The sequence below is a fragment of the Mandrillus leucophaeus genome, unplaced genomic scaffold (assembly GCF_000951045.1).
Source record: "Mandrillus leucophaeus isolate KB7577 unplaced genomic scaffold, Mleu.le_1.0 Scaffold145, whole genome shotgun sequence".
Classification (NCBI taxonomy): domain Eukaryota; kingdom Metazoa; phylum Chordata; class Mammalia; order Primates; family Cercopithecidae; genus Mandrillus; species Mandrillus leucophaeus.
Genome location: NW_012101421.1, coordinates 57619 through 78398, shown reverse-complemented (window position 1 = coordinate 78398; position 20780 = coordinate 57619). Strand labels below are relative to the sequence as shown.

Below are 20780 nucleotides of genomic sequence, written 5' to 3'. Positions count from 1 at the left end.
GTATTCAGGGAAAGAGTGCACCTTATTCATTCCTTTATGCCTCAAAGAATTAAGTAATCAGTAGGCCAAACCAAGAATTGCTCTGGTATACTTCTTTTAGCTGAATAAAGCTTGCAAACATTTTCTTGTTAGTTAGTGTCTCCTTTTGTCGCATTACATTGGCTGTTAACAAAAACATACATCATTTACTCCCTTCATTTGCCTCTGCGACAGCTTGAGAGATTACTCAGAATTTAGTGTAAAGCACTTATTTTATGCTGTAGTGTTAAATGTCATTCTTACAACAATTTCACAGAAGAGAAAAGTTAAAGAGACTAAATAACTTTCCCAGTGCCACACAGCTAGGATGTAGTGTAGACAGAATTTGAACCTAGCTCTTTGACTCTAAGTATACGCTGTCAAGCACTATGTTAAATTGTTTTCCACAGCTGTGTGATCTTGGAAAGTTAGCCTCTGTGTTATTTGTGAAATGGGAACAATACTTCTCTCTGCCTCCCTAATAGCTTTTCAAATATAATATTGAATGTAAAAGCACTTGGTAAACTGTAGGATATTATTATTTTATTTTAAAAAGTTATACTATGGCCTTGAGACTAGTGTTATACTGTTCCATAATAGATAACTTTTCTGTAACCACAAAGCATGAGTGATACGGCCTTTTGCTGAGTTCTGGGTAAACTCATTCCATTTCAGTGGCTTCTGTCCATTTGAGCAGCAGCAGTGATGTATATGGGCTTGGGTGAGGATGATATTATTCTTGGTCATTCTCAACATGGAGAGTCCTCAGCTCCATTTCCACAGCTATACATTTTCTAGGGAGTTGTCATCTCAGTGCAGATGTGGGATATTTTTAAACACTTTTTTTAAATGGCGAAACAAAAACGTACCCTGAGGTGGAAAGGAATTTACATCCTTTCTTATTAATTAATGGGATTAACTAATCTCGTTAATCTTTGGGATTTCATCTCACCAGATTTTTAATTTTGGAGAGTTTTAAGCTACTAAGACAATATCCATCTTAAGCGTTGAAAAATGGGACAAAGAAGCTCCAAGGCTTCAGTGAGTGTTTTTGGATTGAGTAGTTGCACCTCCTCCAGTGCAGCCGCTGTTCTCTACATTTCCATCCATTTCTCATTGCCAGCAGTTGCTCTTACTCTCCATGTGATCACACCAGCGCATGAAATTTGTGAAGCAGTGTTCATCAGCATCAAATGAACAGATATTAATGTTTTTTTCCTTGACTCTCCAGTTTCTGGGATACTCAAACAAAATATAAAAGATTTTACATACATTTTGTAGATTCTAAGATTCAGAAACTTTCTTGACTTTTTAGTGGACTCGTGATATTAGTGTCTTACTCCGTTAATACCTAGGTGTGGAGAAAGATTTAAAATAATTTTATTCACCCGTTTTGATTATGTTCAATGTTTAGCCAGCGATTGTTCTGATAAGCAGAAAGAGAAATTGAAGAAAAAGTGCTTCAACTTTATAATACAGTGTAACATAATGTTTTATGGGTTTAACTTGATTTGTTATCTAAATCTGAATTTAATCAAAGATTGATTTGGAAATCTTTTAGAGACCAGTGAGCCAATTAAGCAGCACACGATAGCATAGGGATTATAGCGTGGGCTAAGGAAATGGGCTCAGGTCAGCCTACCTGGCTTCAAACTCAAGCTCAAATGATTATCTTTTGGCCTTAAAAAAATAAGTTTATCTCCTTTTCCCATTTTCTGCTCTGTAAAATGAGGATGAGGCCAATAATACTTAGTTCATAATGTCATGAGGATTTAGTGAGTTTATTTTCACTGTTAGAGCAGTGCCTGAGATTCAATGTCACTGAAATTATCACATTGTATTTCCCTTACTCCTCTGTGTATCTACTGTGAAAATTTCATTGGATGAATTATAGACAAAAGCAAAGTATAATTCTCAAATTTTCAAAAATTTAATTTTCATAAAAATAGGTAGTGGGCATGGATGGCTAAAGGTTTTCACTCATTCATGAAGGAACCAGAAAAAAGACAAGTTGATTCCTAAGAAGAAATGAGCCTCTGGATGAATTTTGATAAAAGCAAAAGCAGAAATTAGATGGCTCAGTTAGATGCCTTAGAGGGCAATTAAAACAGACATCTGGGCCCGGGCATGGTGGTTCACGCCTGTAATCCCAGCATTTTGGGATGCCAAGGGAGGTGGATCACCTGAGTTTAGGAGTTGGAGACCAGCCTGACTAAGATGGCAGAACCCTATCTCTACTAAAGAAAAAAATACAAAAATTAGCTGAGTATAGTGGCACGTGCCTGTAGTCCCAGCTACATGGGAGGCTGAGGCAGGAGAATTACTTGAACCAAAGAAGTGGAGGTTGCAGTGAGCCAAGATTGTGCCACTGCTCTCCAGCCTGGGTGACAAAACAAGGCAAGACTCTGTCTCAAAAATGAAATGAAATGAAATAAAATAAAATTAAAAAACACCCAGACATTGGGAATATCTTTTCTATGAGACAGAAAATGAAATCATTGCACCTTTTAGTTTTGTGAAAGTCAGCATCAAACTTTACAAGAATTATAAAATGCCTGGGCCATAGTCAGTAGTAACTGATAAGCCAAATAAAGGCACCTTCCCATACTCAGATGACCTTTAGCCCAGCCTGTTAGACAGTGCTCCAAGGAGGGCCATAAGAATACTGTCATCTGTTTGCATTATTTTTTGAATCAGAATCATTTTCCTTAGTAAGAGTGAAATATAAAAATACTTCAGGAATTTCTTTTGTCCAACTCTATAAAACCACCTGCAGAAGCTTTTGGAACATTCTTGGTAAAGGCTTAGCACAGGATCCACTCTCTTTCTAGCAAGGGATAACAGTCAGTATTAACAAAATGTGAACATAGAATTTATGCAACACTGATCAGAATGACAAATGCTCACTTGCCATTTGAAATACCAAATGTATTTTACACTGATAATGACATACATGGACTTTATTTTAAAGCCACTGAATTATGAAGAAAACCATCAAGTGAACCTGGAAATTGGAGTAAACAATGAAGCACCATTTACTAGAGATATACCCAGAGTGACAGCGTTGAACAGAGCCTTGGTTACAGTTCATGTGAGGGATCTGGATGAGGGGCCTGAATGCACCCCTGCAGCCCAATATGTGCGGATTAAAGAAAACTTAGCAGTGGGGTCAAAGATCAATGGCTATAAGGCATATGACCCCGAAACTAGAAATGGCAATGGTTTAAGGTAAAAATAAATCTATAACCACATACTAATAATATATTTGTAATCATTGAGATAGTAACTTATTTGAAAACATTTTCTAATGCTAAAGATTTTTTTTTTTTTTTTTATTAACAGGTACAAAAAATTGCATGATCCTAAAGGTTGGATCACCATTGATGAAATTTCAGGGTCAATCATAACTTCCAAAATCCTGGATAGGGAGGTTGAAACTCCCAAAAATGAATTGTATAATATTACAGTCTTGGCAATAGACAAAGGTAAAAAATGAAGTTTTAATCTGGTATTTTATAAAGGAATTAGAGAATAAAATATAATTATTCTTATGCAGTTATTTTGGTGGTAAGTATATGGAATTCTTTGAAATTAAAGACTCTTTCTGTCTCTCTTAATTATCTAACAAGGTGAAACTCGTGGCAAGAAGCCATGTTTTATTTATCTTTATATTCCCAATAGGGCAGGACCTTACATTTTTATATATTTCTGTGCTAGAGGACAAAAATAAAACTGAAATCTAAAACTAGATAAAATGGTCTCATCAGACTTCCACATCTGTTTGTGCCACTTTAAATTGAGCTTTAAATTGAACTATATGTTCAGCCAAATATTACGTCAAAGTGATCCTTTTCTTGAATTCTGTTCCTTAAAGTAACTCAGAGTTTTTCAAGCTTGTCTTCACATAAAAATAAAAATAATACTCTGTAGATACTTTGTTAGAATAACTGAATCAGAATCTCTGGTTGTGGAGCCTGGGAATCTTATATTTAAAAAAATCTTCCTAGTGGTTTGAGTATATCCTGGGATTAGAAATCTTATCTGTAATCACTTTACTGCTTATTAACACCTGACACCTGGAACCCCCAAAAATAGAGATTGAAATTGAGACATTTATTTTTATTTGGCAGTAATTCTGGTAAAAGATTTATTGGCAGTTGTATCTGATATTATCAGTAGCAATAGTCATTTCAGACTAGCTGCAGATTCTATTTATCCATCTATGTTCTTATTTATTTATCATTTCCTTTAATAATCACTTTATTTAAAAACAGATATCCTATATAGAATGAACCTGGGAGGCGGAGTTTGCAGTGAGCAGGGATTGTGCCACTGCGCTCCAGCCTGGGCAACAGAGCGAGACTCTGTATCAAAAAAAAAAAGAATATAATTGAATTGACTTTGAATTGACTTTTTATTCTTTAAGAAACTATAAAAGAATATTAAAATAACACTAAACCTTATTCCTCTGTCCTTAGATAATAGGTCATGTACTGGAACACTTGCTGTGGACATTGAAGATGTAAATGATAATCCACCAGAAATACTTCAAGAATATGTAGTCATTTGCAAACCAAAAATGGGATATACCGACATTTTAGCTGTTGATCCTGATGAACCTGTCCATGGAGCTCCATTTTATTTCAGTTTGCCAAATACTTCTCCAGAAATCAGTAGACTGTGGAGCCTCACCAAAGTTAATGGTATTTACTAAAAAATAATGATTTATAAACTCTGAAATAACTAAGAATAACTGGAGGATAGATTGACTTGCTTACCTACACAAAGCATGAAGTAAAACTGAGTCTCATTAATATATTTTAGAAGGATAAACTAACCTTTTTATAAATATTGTATGGGGGCTCTGTTATATATAAAATGAAAGAAGTTGTAATTTTTATGAAGGCAAAATTTACATTTACAACAAAGAAAAGTTTTGTTAAAATGTTGGGCAGCTTATCATTAAGACAAACTGTGTGTGTATGTGTGTGTGTTTGTGTGTGTGTGTGTGTTTAAAAATAATACCGGTGGCTGGGCACGGTGACTCATACCTCTAATCCCAGCACTTTGGGAGCCCTAGGTGGGTGGATGACTTGAGGTCAGGAGTTCAAGACCAGCCTGGCCAACATGGTGAAACCCCCCTTTCTGTTAAAAATACATAAATTATCTGGGCGTGATGGCGGGCACCTGTAATCCAAGCTACCGGGGAGGCTGAGGCAGGAGAATCGCTTAAACCCAGTAGGCTGAAGTTGCAGTGAGTTGAGAGATGGTGCCACTGCATTCCAGCCTGGGGCACAGAGGGAGATTGCATCTGCTCTCTTCTCACCAGTGAGGTGAAGAGAGAGCAGAAGATGTGTAGTTTAAATTGTATTGTAAGCTGACTCTGGAAGTGAGGAGCTCAGGTGTATAGACTAAGCACTCTAGGGTATCCTGGAAATGAACTTGGCGGGATATGGAAAGGGATATGAGAAGGACTGTTGAGGGGCTGCTGCCTATTATAGCAGTTTATGGGGGGTGTCATGTTCTGTACTTCATCCATACTTCACTCTGTTGTTACTGCCATATTCTTTCATGCAACTGGGCTTTTGTGTGTATAGCCCTATCTACGTAGAATACCTCCTTTTCCGATTCTTAGCTTGATATTTATGAGCATGATATGTTTTTCATGATATTTATGAACACCTACTATCTATTAAGCACTAGTCCAGATCCTGAGGATTTATATAGAGATGAACAAGACAGACACAATCCCAGGTGAGATGCTCCACCTCTGAAGTTTGTCTTGAATTGGAAGGAGTGGCACCATGACCCTTTGCTACCTGCATTGCAGTGCCTTTCCTGTTGTATTAACATCTGATTACCTCTCCCTTCCAATACATGAGTTTCCTAGAGCATTTGCAATTCATCTTTGTACTTCCAGCACCTAGCCTAATGCTGAGTAGATACTAACTGCTTCATAAATGTTTGCTTGTTCAATAATTGATTAGTAATGTGCATAAAAGAAGAAACACACCAGAAGAATTAGTACATCCATGTCATTAGAGTTTAGAAGGTTTTAGTAAGAATGCCAAGAGGTTGGGTGGAAGAAAGGGTGGAATCTGGTGGTGAAGGGCCTTGTGTGCCAGGCTGAGAGGACTAACCTTGGTACAGTAGGCAACAGCAGTTATGCATTGGGAATGTGCAAGTAAGGCAATGCCATCCCAGGATTTACATCTTTTAAAGGTGACACTGGTGACAGGAGGACAATATGAAGGGAGCATAGGTGAGTGAAGGAAAATCAGAGGCAAATACACTACTGTGAATAAGACATTACTATGGCTCCACTTGTTGTCTTGAGGGAGTGGAGGGATTTCAAGGATCTTACCTTAGATACAGTGTGGTATTGAGTGATCCTAAGTAAACCCAAGTGGTAATTCACGTTCCTCTAGGGAGCCTTCAGGTACGAGGTGCAGCCAAAATCTTTGAAATTCTTACAGCTACAGCAGAGCATTTAATCAAGGCTTAGGAATTCCAGATGACTTCCAGGGTGTGTTTTATGCTACTTTTTCATTTTACTTATTCTATTATAAAAACTCAGGGAGGTTGTAACTGCCATTGAAATTCTGTGGAGCTTTTGGTTAGTTGATACTGTGGTCATTAAAATAATAGACCAAGACTATTGGGGAAAATTGACTATCACAGTTGATAAAAGTGAATTGTTTATATGGACATTTCTGTTTTGTGTAAGTCTTATAAGTAGCCTGAGTGACATTAAATAGCTTCTGGTACTAAGATTACTTCCAGATACAAGGTGTTAATCGTAAACAATCTATTGTGCTTTGAAAAAATTACCTTATCCATATGAATAATGTGCAAATACTAGAAGGTCAATGGATAAGAGAATGTGAACTTCAGAAACTATTTGTGTGTACCTGTAGATACATTGGTACTAAAGAAAAATGCTTGAAGCGTATGTTAACAGCCAACCTAACATTATTAGTTTGTATAGATAAACATTACTAGAACACTACTGGGCCACTCCAATGCCAAATTATTTCTTAAGGGCTCCTTTCTAAGGAATTACAAGGGACAACACATATAAGATAATATTAGAGTTTGAAAGGGTTGAAGATAGTCCTCCATTTTTATTTACTTTCATGTGGCAGGCAGTTCCTTGAGAATGATGCCTTCAAAAACAAGCGTGATGAAACAAATGATAAATGATAAATGATCATTAAAAAATAAATTTCTTTTATTTTCTTTCAGACACAGCCGCCCGTCTTTCATATCAGAAAAATGCTGGATTTCAAGAATATACCATTCCTATTACTGTAAAAGACAGGGCCGGCCAAGCTGCAACAAAATTATTGAGAGTTAATCTATGTGAGTGTACTCATCCAGCTCAGTGTCGTGTGACTTCAAGGAGTGCAGGAGTAGTACTTGGAAAATGGGCAATCCTCGCAATACTACTGGGTATAGCACTGCTCTTTTGTAAGTATTTTCCCTTTCTTGAACTTAAAATACATAATAACAAATCTAGATGCGGGAAAAGATCTTTAAAAAATAATCTTGTCCAAGCATCCGTCAGGTGTGAGTCTCTTTCCAAGTTCCTTTTGTGTTATTACCTGAGTTCTGTTTGAATATTTTCTGTGAAGGGAACATGATCCTTCTTGAGATAAAAGACTTTATGCTTAGACATAATTTTTGAAAATTCCTTAGATTTCACAGAATCTGACAAACAGATAGCCTTTATTTCTTGGTTCCAGTGCCATTCCTTTTAGGGCTAAATAGAATAATCTAAAATTTCTGCCTTAGGAAAGTCCACTAAAAACTACTTTCATCCCGTATCTTTTTTTTTTTTTTTTTTTTTTTTTTTTTGAGACGGAGTCTCGCTCTGTGGCCCAGGCTGGAGTGCAGTGGCCGGATCTCGGCTCACTGCAAGCTCCGCCTCCCGGGTTTACGCCATTCTCCTGCCTCAGCCTCCCAAGCAGCTGGGACTACAGGCGCCCGCCACCTCGCCCGGCTAGTTTTTTGTATTTTTTAGTAGAGACGGGGTTTCACCGTGTTAGCCAGGATGGTGTCGATCTCCTGACCTCGTGATCCGCCCGTCTCGGCCTCCCAAAGTGCTGGGATTACAGGCTTCATTCCGTATCTTTTTACCATTCAGCCGCAGAGTTATGGGAGATGTTCTGTTCTCAGCCGTATCTCTTCTTGGGTATATCTTGCCAATTTTAAATTCTGTTAACCTCCTCCAGCCTAGATTAGCTTTGTTTTGCGGTAAGAGTAGAAGTTAAGCGCAAAAAACTCAGGAATCAGACTGCCCGGGTTTGTACCCCGGCTTCATCGCTTGTAAGCCATGTGACCTGGGACAAATTACTTAGCTGTGCTTCAATTTTCTCATCTGTAAAAGGAATAATTGTAGTAGCCTACCATATGGTGTAGCACTGAGTATTAAATAAGGTAATGCATGTGAAGTGCTTAGAACAGTACATAGTAAATTTCTAATGTGTTCATTATTTTTCATCAAGTCAAAAAATAAACATATATCAAATACCTACTGTAGGCGGGAAACTGTTCTAGGTGCTTAGGAAAAATAGGGAAGGTCAAACAAACAAACGAAGAAGCAAAACCAATCAATCTGCCTTGTGAGAGTTAATGAATAAATTAAATGCTACGGAGGAAAACAAAGAGAGGGAAATAATTAGGATCTGTAGTGCCATGGAGTGTGTTGGTGAGGGGGGTATTGGTGCCAGTGATTGCAATTTTCAATACAGAGGTCAGACCTGAGAAGATTATTTTTAATGATTTTTGGAAGAGGTGAAAGAGTTAGCCAGGTGGAATGCCTGGGGCAAGAACTTTAGTCAGAGAGGGAAGTCAATGGAAAGACCCTAATTTGTGATTATGTCTGGAGAAACCAAGGAGTGGCAGGGAAACCAGTGTGGTGAGAGTGGACAAAGGGAAGAGGATTAGGAAATAGAGCCAGAAAGGTAGTGTGGGGCCATGTAGGGTAGGCAAGAGTTGTCACACTTTTTCTGTAAAGGACCAGATAGTGTATATGTCAAGCTTTGCAGGCCATGTGTTTTCCATTGTATCCAATCAAATCTGTCCCTGAAACAATAACACTGCTATAAAAATATATAAATTATGGGCATTACTGTGTTCCAATAGAACAATACATATGGACTGTAAAATTTGAATTTCATGTAATTTTCACATTATAAACTCTTATTCTTCTGAATTTTTTCAACCATTTATAAATACAAAGTCTTAGCTCATAGGCCATGCAAAAATATGTAGTGGTCTGAGTTTGGGGATTTTGCCAATGCACTATAGGGTCTTTTAGACTGAAAGAATTGTTGTTATTATTCTTAGTTTAATTATCATGTATTTTCAATCTCCCACAATTATGATTTAGAATAAGAATTCTTAATAGGCAAGATGCAAAGTGGGTTCAATTAAGATAAATCTTTTCTAGGAAAGCAGTCTGTCTTTTTCATGTTTTTTTGTACACAATTCTCTTTTTACATTTTCATGTGGGGAAATTATTTTGGGGGGAATCAGTAAATTTTTTCAAAGTCTTTGTCTTAAATGTTGGTGATTTCTTTTCTTTATGTACTGTTTAACTCATAATTCTAAGTACTTTATTTTGATGGGCAGAATTCAAGCAATTAGAGAGATATAATAAAAAAAATACAGATGATTGCTCCTGATTCTAAAATCTAAGCTAACTGGTGACATGTTAACTTAGAACAGCCAAGATAATTCATGGGAAGCCATGCTTAGTGGCTTTATCTTCTACTTTGATCCTTAGGTCGTAAGAAATAAATGATGATGATTTTATTCTATGTATGCTAAAATAAGTTATTTTATTTTTATTTTTAAATTCAGCTGTATTGCTAACTTTAGTATGTGGAGTTTTGGGTGCAACTAAAGGCAAACGTTTTCCTGAAGATTTAGCACAGCAAAACTTAATTATATCAAACACAGAAGCACCTGGAGATGATAGAGTGGTAAGTAATTTTTAAATAAATATGTATTTGTATCTCTGATAATTTATTTAATTCATCCTCATAAACTCATTTCAGAATTTAGGAGTTAATTTATATTTTTAATTGAATCAGATTTAGTAGGCATAAATATTGTCTGCCAATACGCAAATGTTTATGTAGTGGTAATTTTTTAAACTTCTTGATCCAGATGTATTGTTTTAGTTATCTTTTTTGCACCCTAGTGTTATAGTTTCAACTTGTTCTTTGATGGTGAGAATTTATTATAACAATAATTTGTTTTGCCTGCACTCTACAATGTATATTTCCAGACATAATTTGTTTATGTAATTTGTTAACCATTTATAATGGGGAAAAAAGCTTGCTAAAAGTTCTCAAGTTAACTAGGAAAATATCAATGAGATATTTCTAAAAGAAAGGGAGAGGGGTTTGGAAGACTACTGCCACTCTTTCCTTATATATTTCTTAGGACTTCTGAGGTGCTTTTATGCTTCTTGTTTTGTGTGAAGTGTATATATATACACAAAAGTACTTACAAGGCATGTTCTCTCCTCAAAAATATGTCAACTTATTTAAGAGAAATAGATCCCACTTTTATGGAAAAGCAAAATAAGAACATGACAATAAACCAATATGATAAAGCACTGTCAGCGTTCAAAAATTCCTGTGATACCTAAGTGTACTCATGTGGTTTGGATCAACCAGAAAGGCTAGTGACAAGAGGTACTGCTTATTTGGTAACTTAAAGAATAAGAAGGGTTTGAAAGTGAAGAGATGGTGAGAATAGCTAAAGGAGAGGAAAACAGCATAACCTATAAGACTTTTACTTAATATTTGTTCTTTGCCATTTAATGTTAGAGCTGATTATATTGAGTGGCCACTTCACAATATTTACCTGTTCTGTGTTAGGAACACTTCTAAAAGGAGCTTGGAAATATTAATTTATACAAAAACATAAAATTTCTTCTTGAATCTATAAACTTGCTTTAATACAATGAGTAAAAGTGATCATTTTAGCTTTGGATCTGAATTTCATTTGAAGGCATGCACATGGGGTTAGGAGTTGGGTGAATAATCAGGGCTGGAAAAGTAAACTTGGAAATTATTGACATGGATAAGCAGTTGTTGATACCCTGTGAGAATGAACTTTGGGAAATGCGGCTGCAGGAGGACAGAAAGGAGCAGAGAATAGAAAATATGAAAGTTGGCTCTGTAGGTTCAGCATTGCTTTAGTTTGTTTTAAATTCCTCTTTTATCCACTTAGAAATATGATCTTTGAACTTGTGTTTATTACAACAAAACTGTACCATCAAGAAGATTTAATAATGAGGAGAGCTTTTTTCCTTTTTTGTAATTGAATTTTATTGTAACAGCAACCTAAGTAAAAAAATATAGGGTAGCACTGCCACCAAATGGCTACTTTTCAATTTTTTTTTCTGGTATTTTTTTCTAAGGCAATATAAATATGACTTTGTAGATATATTTCAGGTTCATTAAATCATCTGCACTTGAAAAATCTTTCAATTTAGTTAAAGACTGCATTTTAAGTAGAAAAATATTTAAATTGATAAGAAGGTGGCACAAAGGAACCTGAATGTAATGGAGGTTCTTGCCCTGAAAGTAATGTAACTGTTTGTAATGAAAACTGACATGTCGAGGTTACCACTGTAACTAAACTTCTGTCCTATAGCTCAGAGGGTTGGAGTGAAGTTCCAGTATTAAGCTAATGTTCAATGAAGACATTTTCATTTTAAAGCATTTCCTTGACTCTTTGTCATCCTCTAGTTCCCTCCAAATCTCTCTTTTTCTTTCAAACTGAACTTTTGGAAAGAAAAAACTATATTTGATTTCTCTATGATACTACTTCCTGCTTACCCAGCACTCCTTGGAAATTCTTTCGACAAAGGTGATCAATGGCTGTTCTTTCACTTAAATCCAATGGACACTTATACTTTAATTGAACCCATTCTTACCTTGCTGTGATTTTTCTGTTGTTGTTAACATCATTGGCTGCTCCCACTCCTTATCATATTCTCTCTTCATGGCTTCAGAATCCTGCCTCTTTGGTTTTCTCTGTTGTCTCAGTGGCTACTCAGATCTGGCCTGTCACAGCTGTCTCTTACCCACCCCTTAACATGTGATTTTTCTTGTGGTTCTATCCTTAGCCCTTTTTTCTTTTGGTTGACAATTTTCTCGGGATTGGTCTTCTATTCCCATGGCCTCAACTATCACCTATGTGGGAGTGACTCCCAGAGTTATATCTCCAGCTCAAAGCTCTCATCTGAGTTCCAAATCCGCATATTCATATATTCATCTTGGACATCCCACATGTTTCTAAAGTTTTTCGTATCTAAACTTTAGTTGCTCACTCTCCTCTTGCCCACAAGCACATCTTTCCTCCCTGTTTCAGTGAGTTGTACCATCTACCTATTTGCCTTCATGGAACACAAAAGAATAATTTCTGACTCTGTCCTTGATTGCCTCATCAATCTAGATACTTGTAGACTCTCTGTGGAGTCCACCTACTTCTTTCAATCATGACTGCTTCTACCTTGGCTTAGATCCTTATCATTTTCACCTGGAATATCAGATCAGATCAGATTCAGTGACCGCCATCTGACCTCCATGACACTAAATTTGTCTTATTTTTCTTCCACATTATTGCCGAGAATGATATTTTTGAAATGGGTTTCTCTCTGTAATGAGTTAAAATTCTTCACAGTCCCTATAATCCTCATAATAAAGTATTTTTTTTAGCATGGCATATAGATCTTTATATATTATGGCCTTTTATAACCTCTCCAGCCTCCCCCCAATGCCAATCTTATGTGGTAGCTGTTCTCAACTGACTGAAGTTGGGGACCCCTGAAGGACATTGTTTGCCTTTTGCCTCCAGAACCTTCCTGCAGTGGTTGCCTTGTTTGTCCCACTCCTCCTAGTCCCTAGTCTCTTAGCTCAGAGTTTTTCCAGTCTATTTCACTTACCCTGTTTGGATTTGAATTTTAATGCTCTACTTCTGTGCTCCTGTAACATTTTGTGCTCACCTACATAGTAGAGTAATCACATTCTTAAAGTATTTGTTTTTCTCTCTCCTTGGAATAAGAGCTTCTTGGAGCCATCAAGAGACTATGCCTATCTTTATATCCCTAGGGTTTTGCATTTGCTATGGGTGACATTTGTCCCTAAAAGCTGATGTGTTGGAAACTTAATCCCCAATGCAACAGTGTTGAGAGATGAGACCTTTAGCAGGTGATTAGATCATGAGGGCTCTGCTCTTACAAATGGATTACTGTCCTTATCATGGGAATGGGTTTATTATCATGAAAGCTTATTGTAAAACAAGTTCAGTCCCCTGTTGCTCCTCTCTTTCTCTCTCCCTCTCCCTCTCACTCTTGCTCTTTTGCCTTTCCACATTCTGTCATGGGATGGGCCCTCGCCTAATGTGAACTCCTTGATCTTGGCCTTCCCAGACTTCATAACTGTAAGAAATAAACCTCTGTTCTTTAAAAATTACCCAGTCTCAGGTATTCTGTTATAGCGGCACAAAATGAATGAAGACAGTATCTGGGCACATAATTAGAAACTGATAAATGTCTGTTGAATGAATGAATGAATAAAAAGGTTGAATAAATGTCCTCTCTCCTTTGCCTTCTCATGACAACTTAGAATCCATTTCCTCTCAACATGAATTATTTTATTTTATTATTTCAGTGCTCTGCCAATGGATTTATGACCCAGACTGCCAACAACTCTAGCCAAGGTTTTTGTGGCACCATGGGATCAGGAATGAAAAATGGAGGACAGGAAACCATTGAAATGATGAAAGGAGGAAACCAGACCTTGGAATCCTGCCGGGGGGCTGGGCACCATCACACCCTGGACTCCTGCAGGGGAGGACACACGGAGGTGGACAACTGCAGATACACTTACTCGGAGTGGCACAGTTTCACTCAGCCCCGTCTCGGTGAAGTGAGTTTCCTTAGGTGTTTTGACCCTAAAATTTAAACTTCTGAATGGAGAAGAGTAGAAAATTCAAATTAACACATATTTTCAGAAACTGCTTTTCCGTATTTTTCTGTGGGCCCTCTCTTGCTTGCTCTGTTCATTTTTCTGTGCTCTTTGATTTTGTTACATTAATTTAAAAGAGATTTTATTTCACTTGTCATATTTCACTTAATTTATAAAATCCCATAAATATTGGAGGTTTTTAATACTCTTCACTAACATCTCACTTTTAGTTGTGTATTTACCTCATGAACCCTTTTGATATAGAAGAATGTGAAAGCAATTCTACTTCCTCACAATGACAAACTTTTCAAATGAAATCTGTATTTCTCTGTGAAAACACAAACACTTGAATGCAGTTTTAGGATAAAGATTAAATAGCATGATTTACATATTTTTTATTTTATTGCAAATTGACAAAATATAATTGAATGTGTTTATGGGGCACAAAGTGATATTATGATTTATGTCTGCAATGTAGAATGACTAAATCACACTTAACATACACATCACCTCAAATACTTATTTTTTTGTGGTGAGAACATTTGAAATGTACTTTCTTTGCAATTTTGGAATATACAATATACTATTATTAACTATCATCACCATTGCAGGACATGTTTTAAATATACAAAGCACCATGCAAATGTAAAGTGCTTTTATTCTAAGGAAAGCAAGAATGTGAAAGAAAGAAGGAATTAAAATAAAGAATTCTCTGTTCATACCAAAATCCCCTATGAAGTGGAAGCTTTTTTCTTTCTTTTCTTTCTTTCTTTCTTTTTTTTTTTTCTAAAAAAAAAGACAGGGTCTTGCTCTGTCGCTGAGGCTGGAGTTCGGTGGTGCAATCTCCGCTCACTGCAGCCTTGACTTCCTGGGCTCAGGTGATCCTCCTATGTCAGCCCCCTGAGTAGCTTGGACTACAGGTGTACACCACCACACCTGGCTAAATTTTGCATGTTTTGTGGAGAGGGGGTTTTGCCATGCTGCCGAGGTTGGCCTCCAATTCCCAGTCTCAAATGATCCACCCATCTTGGCCTCCCAAAGTGCTGGGATTATAGGCATGAGCCACTGGGTCTGGCAAAATCCACTACGAAGCTTTTAAAATATACTGATGTCTGTGTTCTACTCTAAAAGATTCCTATTTAATGAATTTGGGTTTTCTTGTTTGTTTTGTTTTTGTTTTACATTTCTGAGATGATTCAAACGTGCAGCTAGATAGAAAGCCACTGGATTAGACACTCTTCTGAACTAAATTTTTACCTCTTTTATCAGAGGATACCAGTGCCATTGCAGGACAAACAGTGGACCTTTCATCCTTGGATGGAATGCAAATGGGTGATACTCTGGTATAGGGCTGTAGGTTATGTATCCATAGTATTTTGGAGGGTCAAATTCAAGTGTTAATTCTTTTTCTACTTCTAGACAGTCAGTATTCATGTAAGATCAGGTTGAGATGGAGTGAAGCTTAAGACATAGTCTTAGGAGGGTTCCTCAATTGCACACCAGGTAATGGGAGGTAAGGCTAACAACGTCATGAAGAAAGAAGGTAAGTCATGCCAATGAGCTCCACATAGGCAAGGAGTGGGCACCCAGGTGAGGAAAAGGAGGAAACATGGCAGTTGATGAGTTGGCAGACAGACCAGTGGCAGACAGGGTAGATGTGGCTGAATGCCTGGCTTATTTATTACAAAAGCCCCTTTTTTGCAATATGGGTTATGTTCATTCTTTTTAATTTCATTGAACTTTTTGGTGCATATATATATTTTGCCATGTTTTGGGTATCTTGGAAACTTGATTCTGAAGTTACATTGGTAATTCCTACCTACTTTATGACTGCATATAATAGTGATTCTAGTTAAAATGTATTTTACATTTAATATGTGCTGGGCATAATATGTGTATTATGCATTATTATTTTGTCATTCATTTCTAAAATAATCTCGTTAGGTGGTCACTGAGACTAAAGGATATTTGGTGACTTGTCCAAAATCATATAGCTAGTTGGTAAAGCTAGAGCTTTGACTCACAACCAAGATTGTTTGGCATCCAATCTCAAACTCCCAACCAGTATGACTATTATCTCTATTTTTCGGACTAACCTGACCTCTGTGTATAAAATTGAGAGATAAACGTTTAATGATAACTTGAATGTACTTAAATATAACACTTGTATACATAATTTTTTACTTATATGGATTATTAGAAATGTAAACTATACTGACTTTATGGTATGGTTGTAATATAGACCAATCATGTGCATTTTTTGTGTGTAGGAATCCATTAGAGGACACACTGGTTAAAAATTAAACATAAAAGGTAAATAAAAATAAATTTTATGTTCATATATTTAAGTTGTTTAAAACGATAATACAATTCATTTTTTAAAACATTTTACAGAAATTGCATCGATGTAATCAGAATGAAGACCACATGCCATCCCAAGATTATGTCCTTACTTATAACTATGAGGGAAGAGGATCTCCAGCTGGTTCTGTGGGCTGCTGCAGTGAAAAACAGGAAGAAGACGGCCTTGACTTTTTAAATAATTTGGAACCCAAATTTATTACATTAGCAGAAGCATGCACAGAGAGATAATGTCACAGTGCTACAATTAGGTCTTTGCCAGACATTCTGGAGGTTTCCAAAAATAATATTGTAAAGTTCAATTTCAACATGTATGTATATGATGACTTTTTTCCCTCAATTTTGAATTATGCTACTCACCAATTTATATTTTTTAAGCAAGTTGTTGCTTATCTTTTCCAAAAAGTGAAAAATGTTAAAACAGACAACTAGTAAATCTCAAGCTGCAGCACTGGAATTAAGGAATTAAGCATCTGCTCTTTTTTTTTTTTTTTTAACAGATATTTTAGTGATAAATATGTTGGATAAATATTAGTCCAACAATAGCTAAGTTACACTAATATCACATTATTATATATTCACTTTGAGTGATAGTTTAAAAAATAAACAAGAAATATTGAGTATTACTACGTGAAGAAAAATTTGGAAAAGAAACACTGAAGACTGAATTAACTTAAAAATGTTGCAGCTCATAAAGAATAGGGACTCACCTCTACTGCACTACCAAAGTCATTTGACTTTGGAGGCAAAATTTGTTGAAGCGCCCCATGAAGTAGCAATTTTCCATAGGAATATAGTTGGAAAAAAATGTGTGTACATATATTATTATTAATCAATGCAACATTTAAAATGAAATGAAAACAAAGAGGAAAATTGTAAAAACTTGAAATGAGGCTGGGGTATAGTTTGTCCTACAATAGAAAAAAGAGAGAGCTTCCTAGGCTTAGCTCTTAAATGCTGCATTATAACTGAGTCTGTCAGGAAATAGTTCCTGTCCAATTTGTGTAATTTGTTAAAAATTGTAAACAAATTAAACTTTTCTGGTTTCTGTGGAAAGGAAAGAGGGAACTCGATGGAACAGTAGGTTTGCTTTGCAGTCTGTTTCAAGATTTCAGTATCCACAAGTTAGTAGCAAACTTGGGAATACTCGCTGTAGCTAGGGTTCCCTGTTTTTTGGTAGCAAGGGTCCAGAGATGAGGTGTTTTTTTGGGGAGCTAATAACAAAAACATTTTAAAACTTACCTTTACTGAAGTTAAATCCTCTATTGCTGTTTCTGTTCTCTCTTATATTGACCAACATCCTTTTAATTTAGAACCAAATAACCATGTCCTCCAGAGTATAGAGGCTAGAGGGAGCTGAGGGGCGGATCTCACTGAAAGCACCCCGGGGAGATTGAGTGTCCTTAGGCCTAAGCCCCACAAACTTGACACCTGATCAGGGCCTGAGAGCTACAAAATTTCATTTTTCTCCTTATTGCCCTTCTTCTGAGTGGTATTGGCGTGAATCAAGGAAAGCTAGGCCTCGTGGGCCCCCTTCTTTCAGCTTTCTGCTAACATTGTCAGCAACGCCTCCAGCAGAGATTCCCTTAAGTGACAAATACTCCGGGTTTTCCACCATCCTTCAGTGTGAATTAATTTTTAATCAGTTTGCTTTCTCCAGAGAAATTTTAAAATAATAGAAGAAATAGAAACTTTGAATGTATAAAAGAAAAAGATCAAGTTGTCATGTTAGAACAGAGGGAACTTTAGGAGAAAGCAGCCTAAGTAAGGCATTTGTAAGTCAGAGGGCAACATGAAGACGCAGGCCTTCTAGGGCAAGGAGAGGACACAAGGACTATGGGTGAGAGTAAAGGCAACATCATCTGCTTCATACTTTTTCCTAGGCTTGGCACTGCCTTTTCCTTTCCCAGGCCAATGGCAACTGCCATTTGAGTCCACTGAGGAATCAGCCAACCTCTTCTCTATGGCTAACCTTATTTGGAGTGAGAAATCCAGGGGACAGAGCTGACTGAATGATGAGTAGGCTTGGCACTGCCTTTTCCTTTCCCAGGCCAATGGCAACTGCCATTTGAGTCCACTGAGGGATCAGCCAACCTCTTCTCTATGGCTAACCTTATTTGGAGTGAGAAATCCAGGGGACAGAGCTGACTGAATGATGAGTCTGAAGGCATTTGCAGGATGAGCCTGAACTGGTTGTGCAGAACAAACAAGGCATTCATGGGAATTGCTGTATTCCTTCTGTAGCCCTCCCTCTGGGCACTAAGAAGGTCTATGAATTAAATGGGTATCTAAAATTCTGATTTATTCCTACATTTTTTGTTTTCTAATTTGACCCTGAAATATATGTGTTTTAGATTTACACTTTTTATTTTCCTTTTTTTTATTTTGAGACGGAGTCTGGCTCTGTCACCCAGGCTGGAGTGCAGTGGCCGGATCTCAGCTCACTGCAAGCTCCGCCTCCCGGGTTTACGCCATTCTCCTGCCTCAGCCTCCCGAGTAGCTGGGACTACAGGCGCCCACCACCTCGCCCGGCTAATTTTTTTGTATTTTTAGTAGAGCAGGGTTTCACCGTGTTAGCCAGGATGCTCCTGAGCTCGTGATCCGCCCACCTCGGCCTCCCAAAGTGCTGGGATTACAGGCGTAAGCCGCCGCACTTGGCCTTATTTTCCATTTAAAGTTTTCTTATTTTAATGTAATCATTTTGAACATGTGTGAAAGTTGATCATACGAATTGGATCAGTCTTGAAATACTCAACCAAAAGACAGTAGAGAAGCCAGGGGAAGAAAACTCAGGGCACAAAATATTGCTCTGAGAATGGAGTTCTCTGCAAGCCTCGTTGATGAAATTGTCTACTGTAACCAGAAGCCAGTTGTATCTAATGGCTACTGAAACACCCACTGTGGTTTGCGCACTCCCTCACTCGCCAATCAAAACGTGCCACCTCCCCAAGACCTTACTAGGGCCGACAAACTTTCTCAAAGAGCAACCAGTATCACTTCCCTGTTTATAAAACCTCTAACCTCGTCTTTGTTCTTTGAACGTGCTGAAAACCACCTGGTCTGCACGTATGCCCTAATTTGCAATTCTTTCATCTCAAATGAGAATTTAATTTCAGGGATTCATTTCTATGTTTTATTTGACTTTCCCATATGTAGTATTATTATTTCCTTATATGTGTAAGGTGAAATTTATGGTATTTGAGGGTGCAAGAAAATATATTTTTAAAGCTTTCATTTCTCCCCCAGTGAATGATTTGGAATCTTTATGTAAATGTACAGATTTTTTTTTCTTATTTTTATAAGGAAGCAGCTGTCTAAAATGCAGTGGGGTTTGTTTTGCACCGTTTTAAACAGAGCTTTAATATTGCTGTTAAAAGAAGTTCCTTTGCTTTTAAAGAAACGTGGCTGCTTAAAATAAGCAGAAATTGGATGTGGAAAGTAATATTTACAGATATGGGGGGATGTAATAAAACAACATTAACTTGGTTTCTTGTTTTTGCTGTATTTAGAGATTAAATAATTCTAAGATGATCACATTGCAAAATTGTGCTTAAGGCTGGCATGGAAATAGAAATACTCAATTATGTCTTTGTTGTACTAATGGGGAATATTTTGGACAATGGGTCATTGTCAAATTGTCGGCATCATTAATATATATTGTAATGTTGGGAAGAGATCACTATTTTGAAGCACAACTCTACAAATGAGTATCTATGTATACATATGTATAATACATTTTGATTGGGTATTAAAAGTATTAGAAGGTGGTTACAATTGCAGAGTATTCCATGAATAGTACACTGACACAGGGGTTTTACTTTGAGGAGCAGTGTAGTCAAGGGAAAACATGCGTTAAAAAGAAAAGCAGGCAATATTGCAATCTTGATTCTGTCACTTACAGGATAGATAACGCCTGAACTTTAATCACAAGATGATCCAACCAAAAAGGTGCTCTGTGCTTCACAGTGAATCTTTTCCCAATGCAAGAGTGTGCTCCCCCACAAGCATAAGACTGATCATTTCAAAAATGTATTAGTTATATCAAAAGCCTTAAAATTTAATATAGGTTGAACCAAAATTTCCATTCCAGTAACTTCTATTGTAACCATTATTTTTGTGTATGGCTTCAAGAATGTTCATTGGATTTTTGTTTGTAATAGCAAAATATTGGATAAATTTCACATGTCCCTCAGTATTGATTTGGTTGAATGTTGGGTCATAATGGTTGAGAAGCATGGACGCTAGAGCCAGAATGCTTGGATATGAATCCCGGATCTGTCACTTACTTTCTGTGTGACCTTTGAAAGGCTACCTATTTCTTCTCTTAGCTTTCTCATTAAAATCAATGAACAATGCCAGCCTCATGGGGTCGTTGGATGATTAAATTAGTTAATATACTTAAAGTAC

General features: G+C 36.9%; 1 protein-coding gene and 1 long non-coding RNA gene across 2 annotated transcripts in view; both read left to right on the top strand.

Moving 5' to 3' along the window:
* Positions 1-17177, top strand: part of DSC3 (desmocollin 3) — a 48686-nt gene extending 31509 nt beyond the window's left edge. Inside the window, exons 10-16 of the mRNA XM_011974363.1 lie at positions 2990-3246; positions 3361-3503; positions 4497-4721; positions 7264-7488; positions 9886-10007; positions 13716-13973; positions 16407-17177. Coding sequence (XP_011829753.1) covers positions 2990-3246; positions 3361-3503; positions 4497-4721; positions 7264-7488; positions 9886-10007; positions 13716-13973; positions 16407-16604 — 1428 coding nt within the window. The 3' untranslated portion in view covers positions 16605-17177. The remainder of the gene's footprint in view (positions 1-2989; positions 3247-3360; positions 3504-4496; positions 4722-7263; positions 7489-9885; positions 10008-13715; positions 13974-16406) is intronic.
* A 722-nt stretch (positions 17178-17899) lies between these two features.
* On the top strand, positions 17900-20554 carry LOC105535330. The gene is made up of 2 exons (XR_001005413.1): positions 17900-18256; positions 18397-20554. It is a non-coding gene; the product is annotated as an uncharacterized LOC105535330 (long non-coding RNA).
* The last annotated feature ends 226 nt before the right edge of the window (positions 20555-20780 follow it).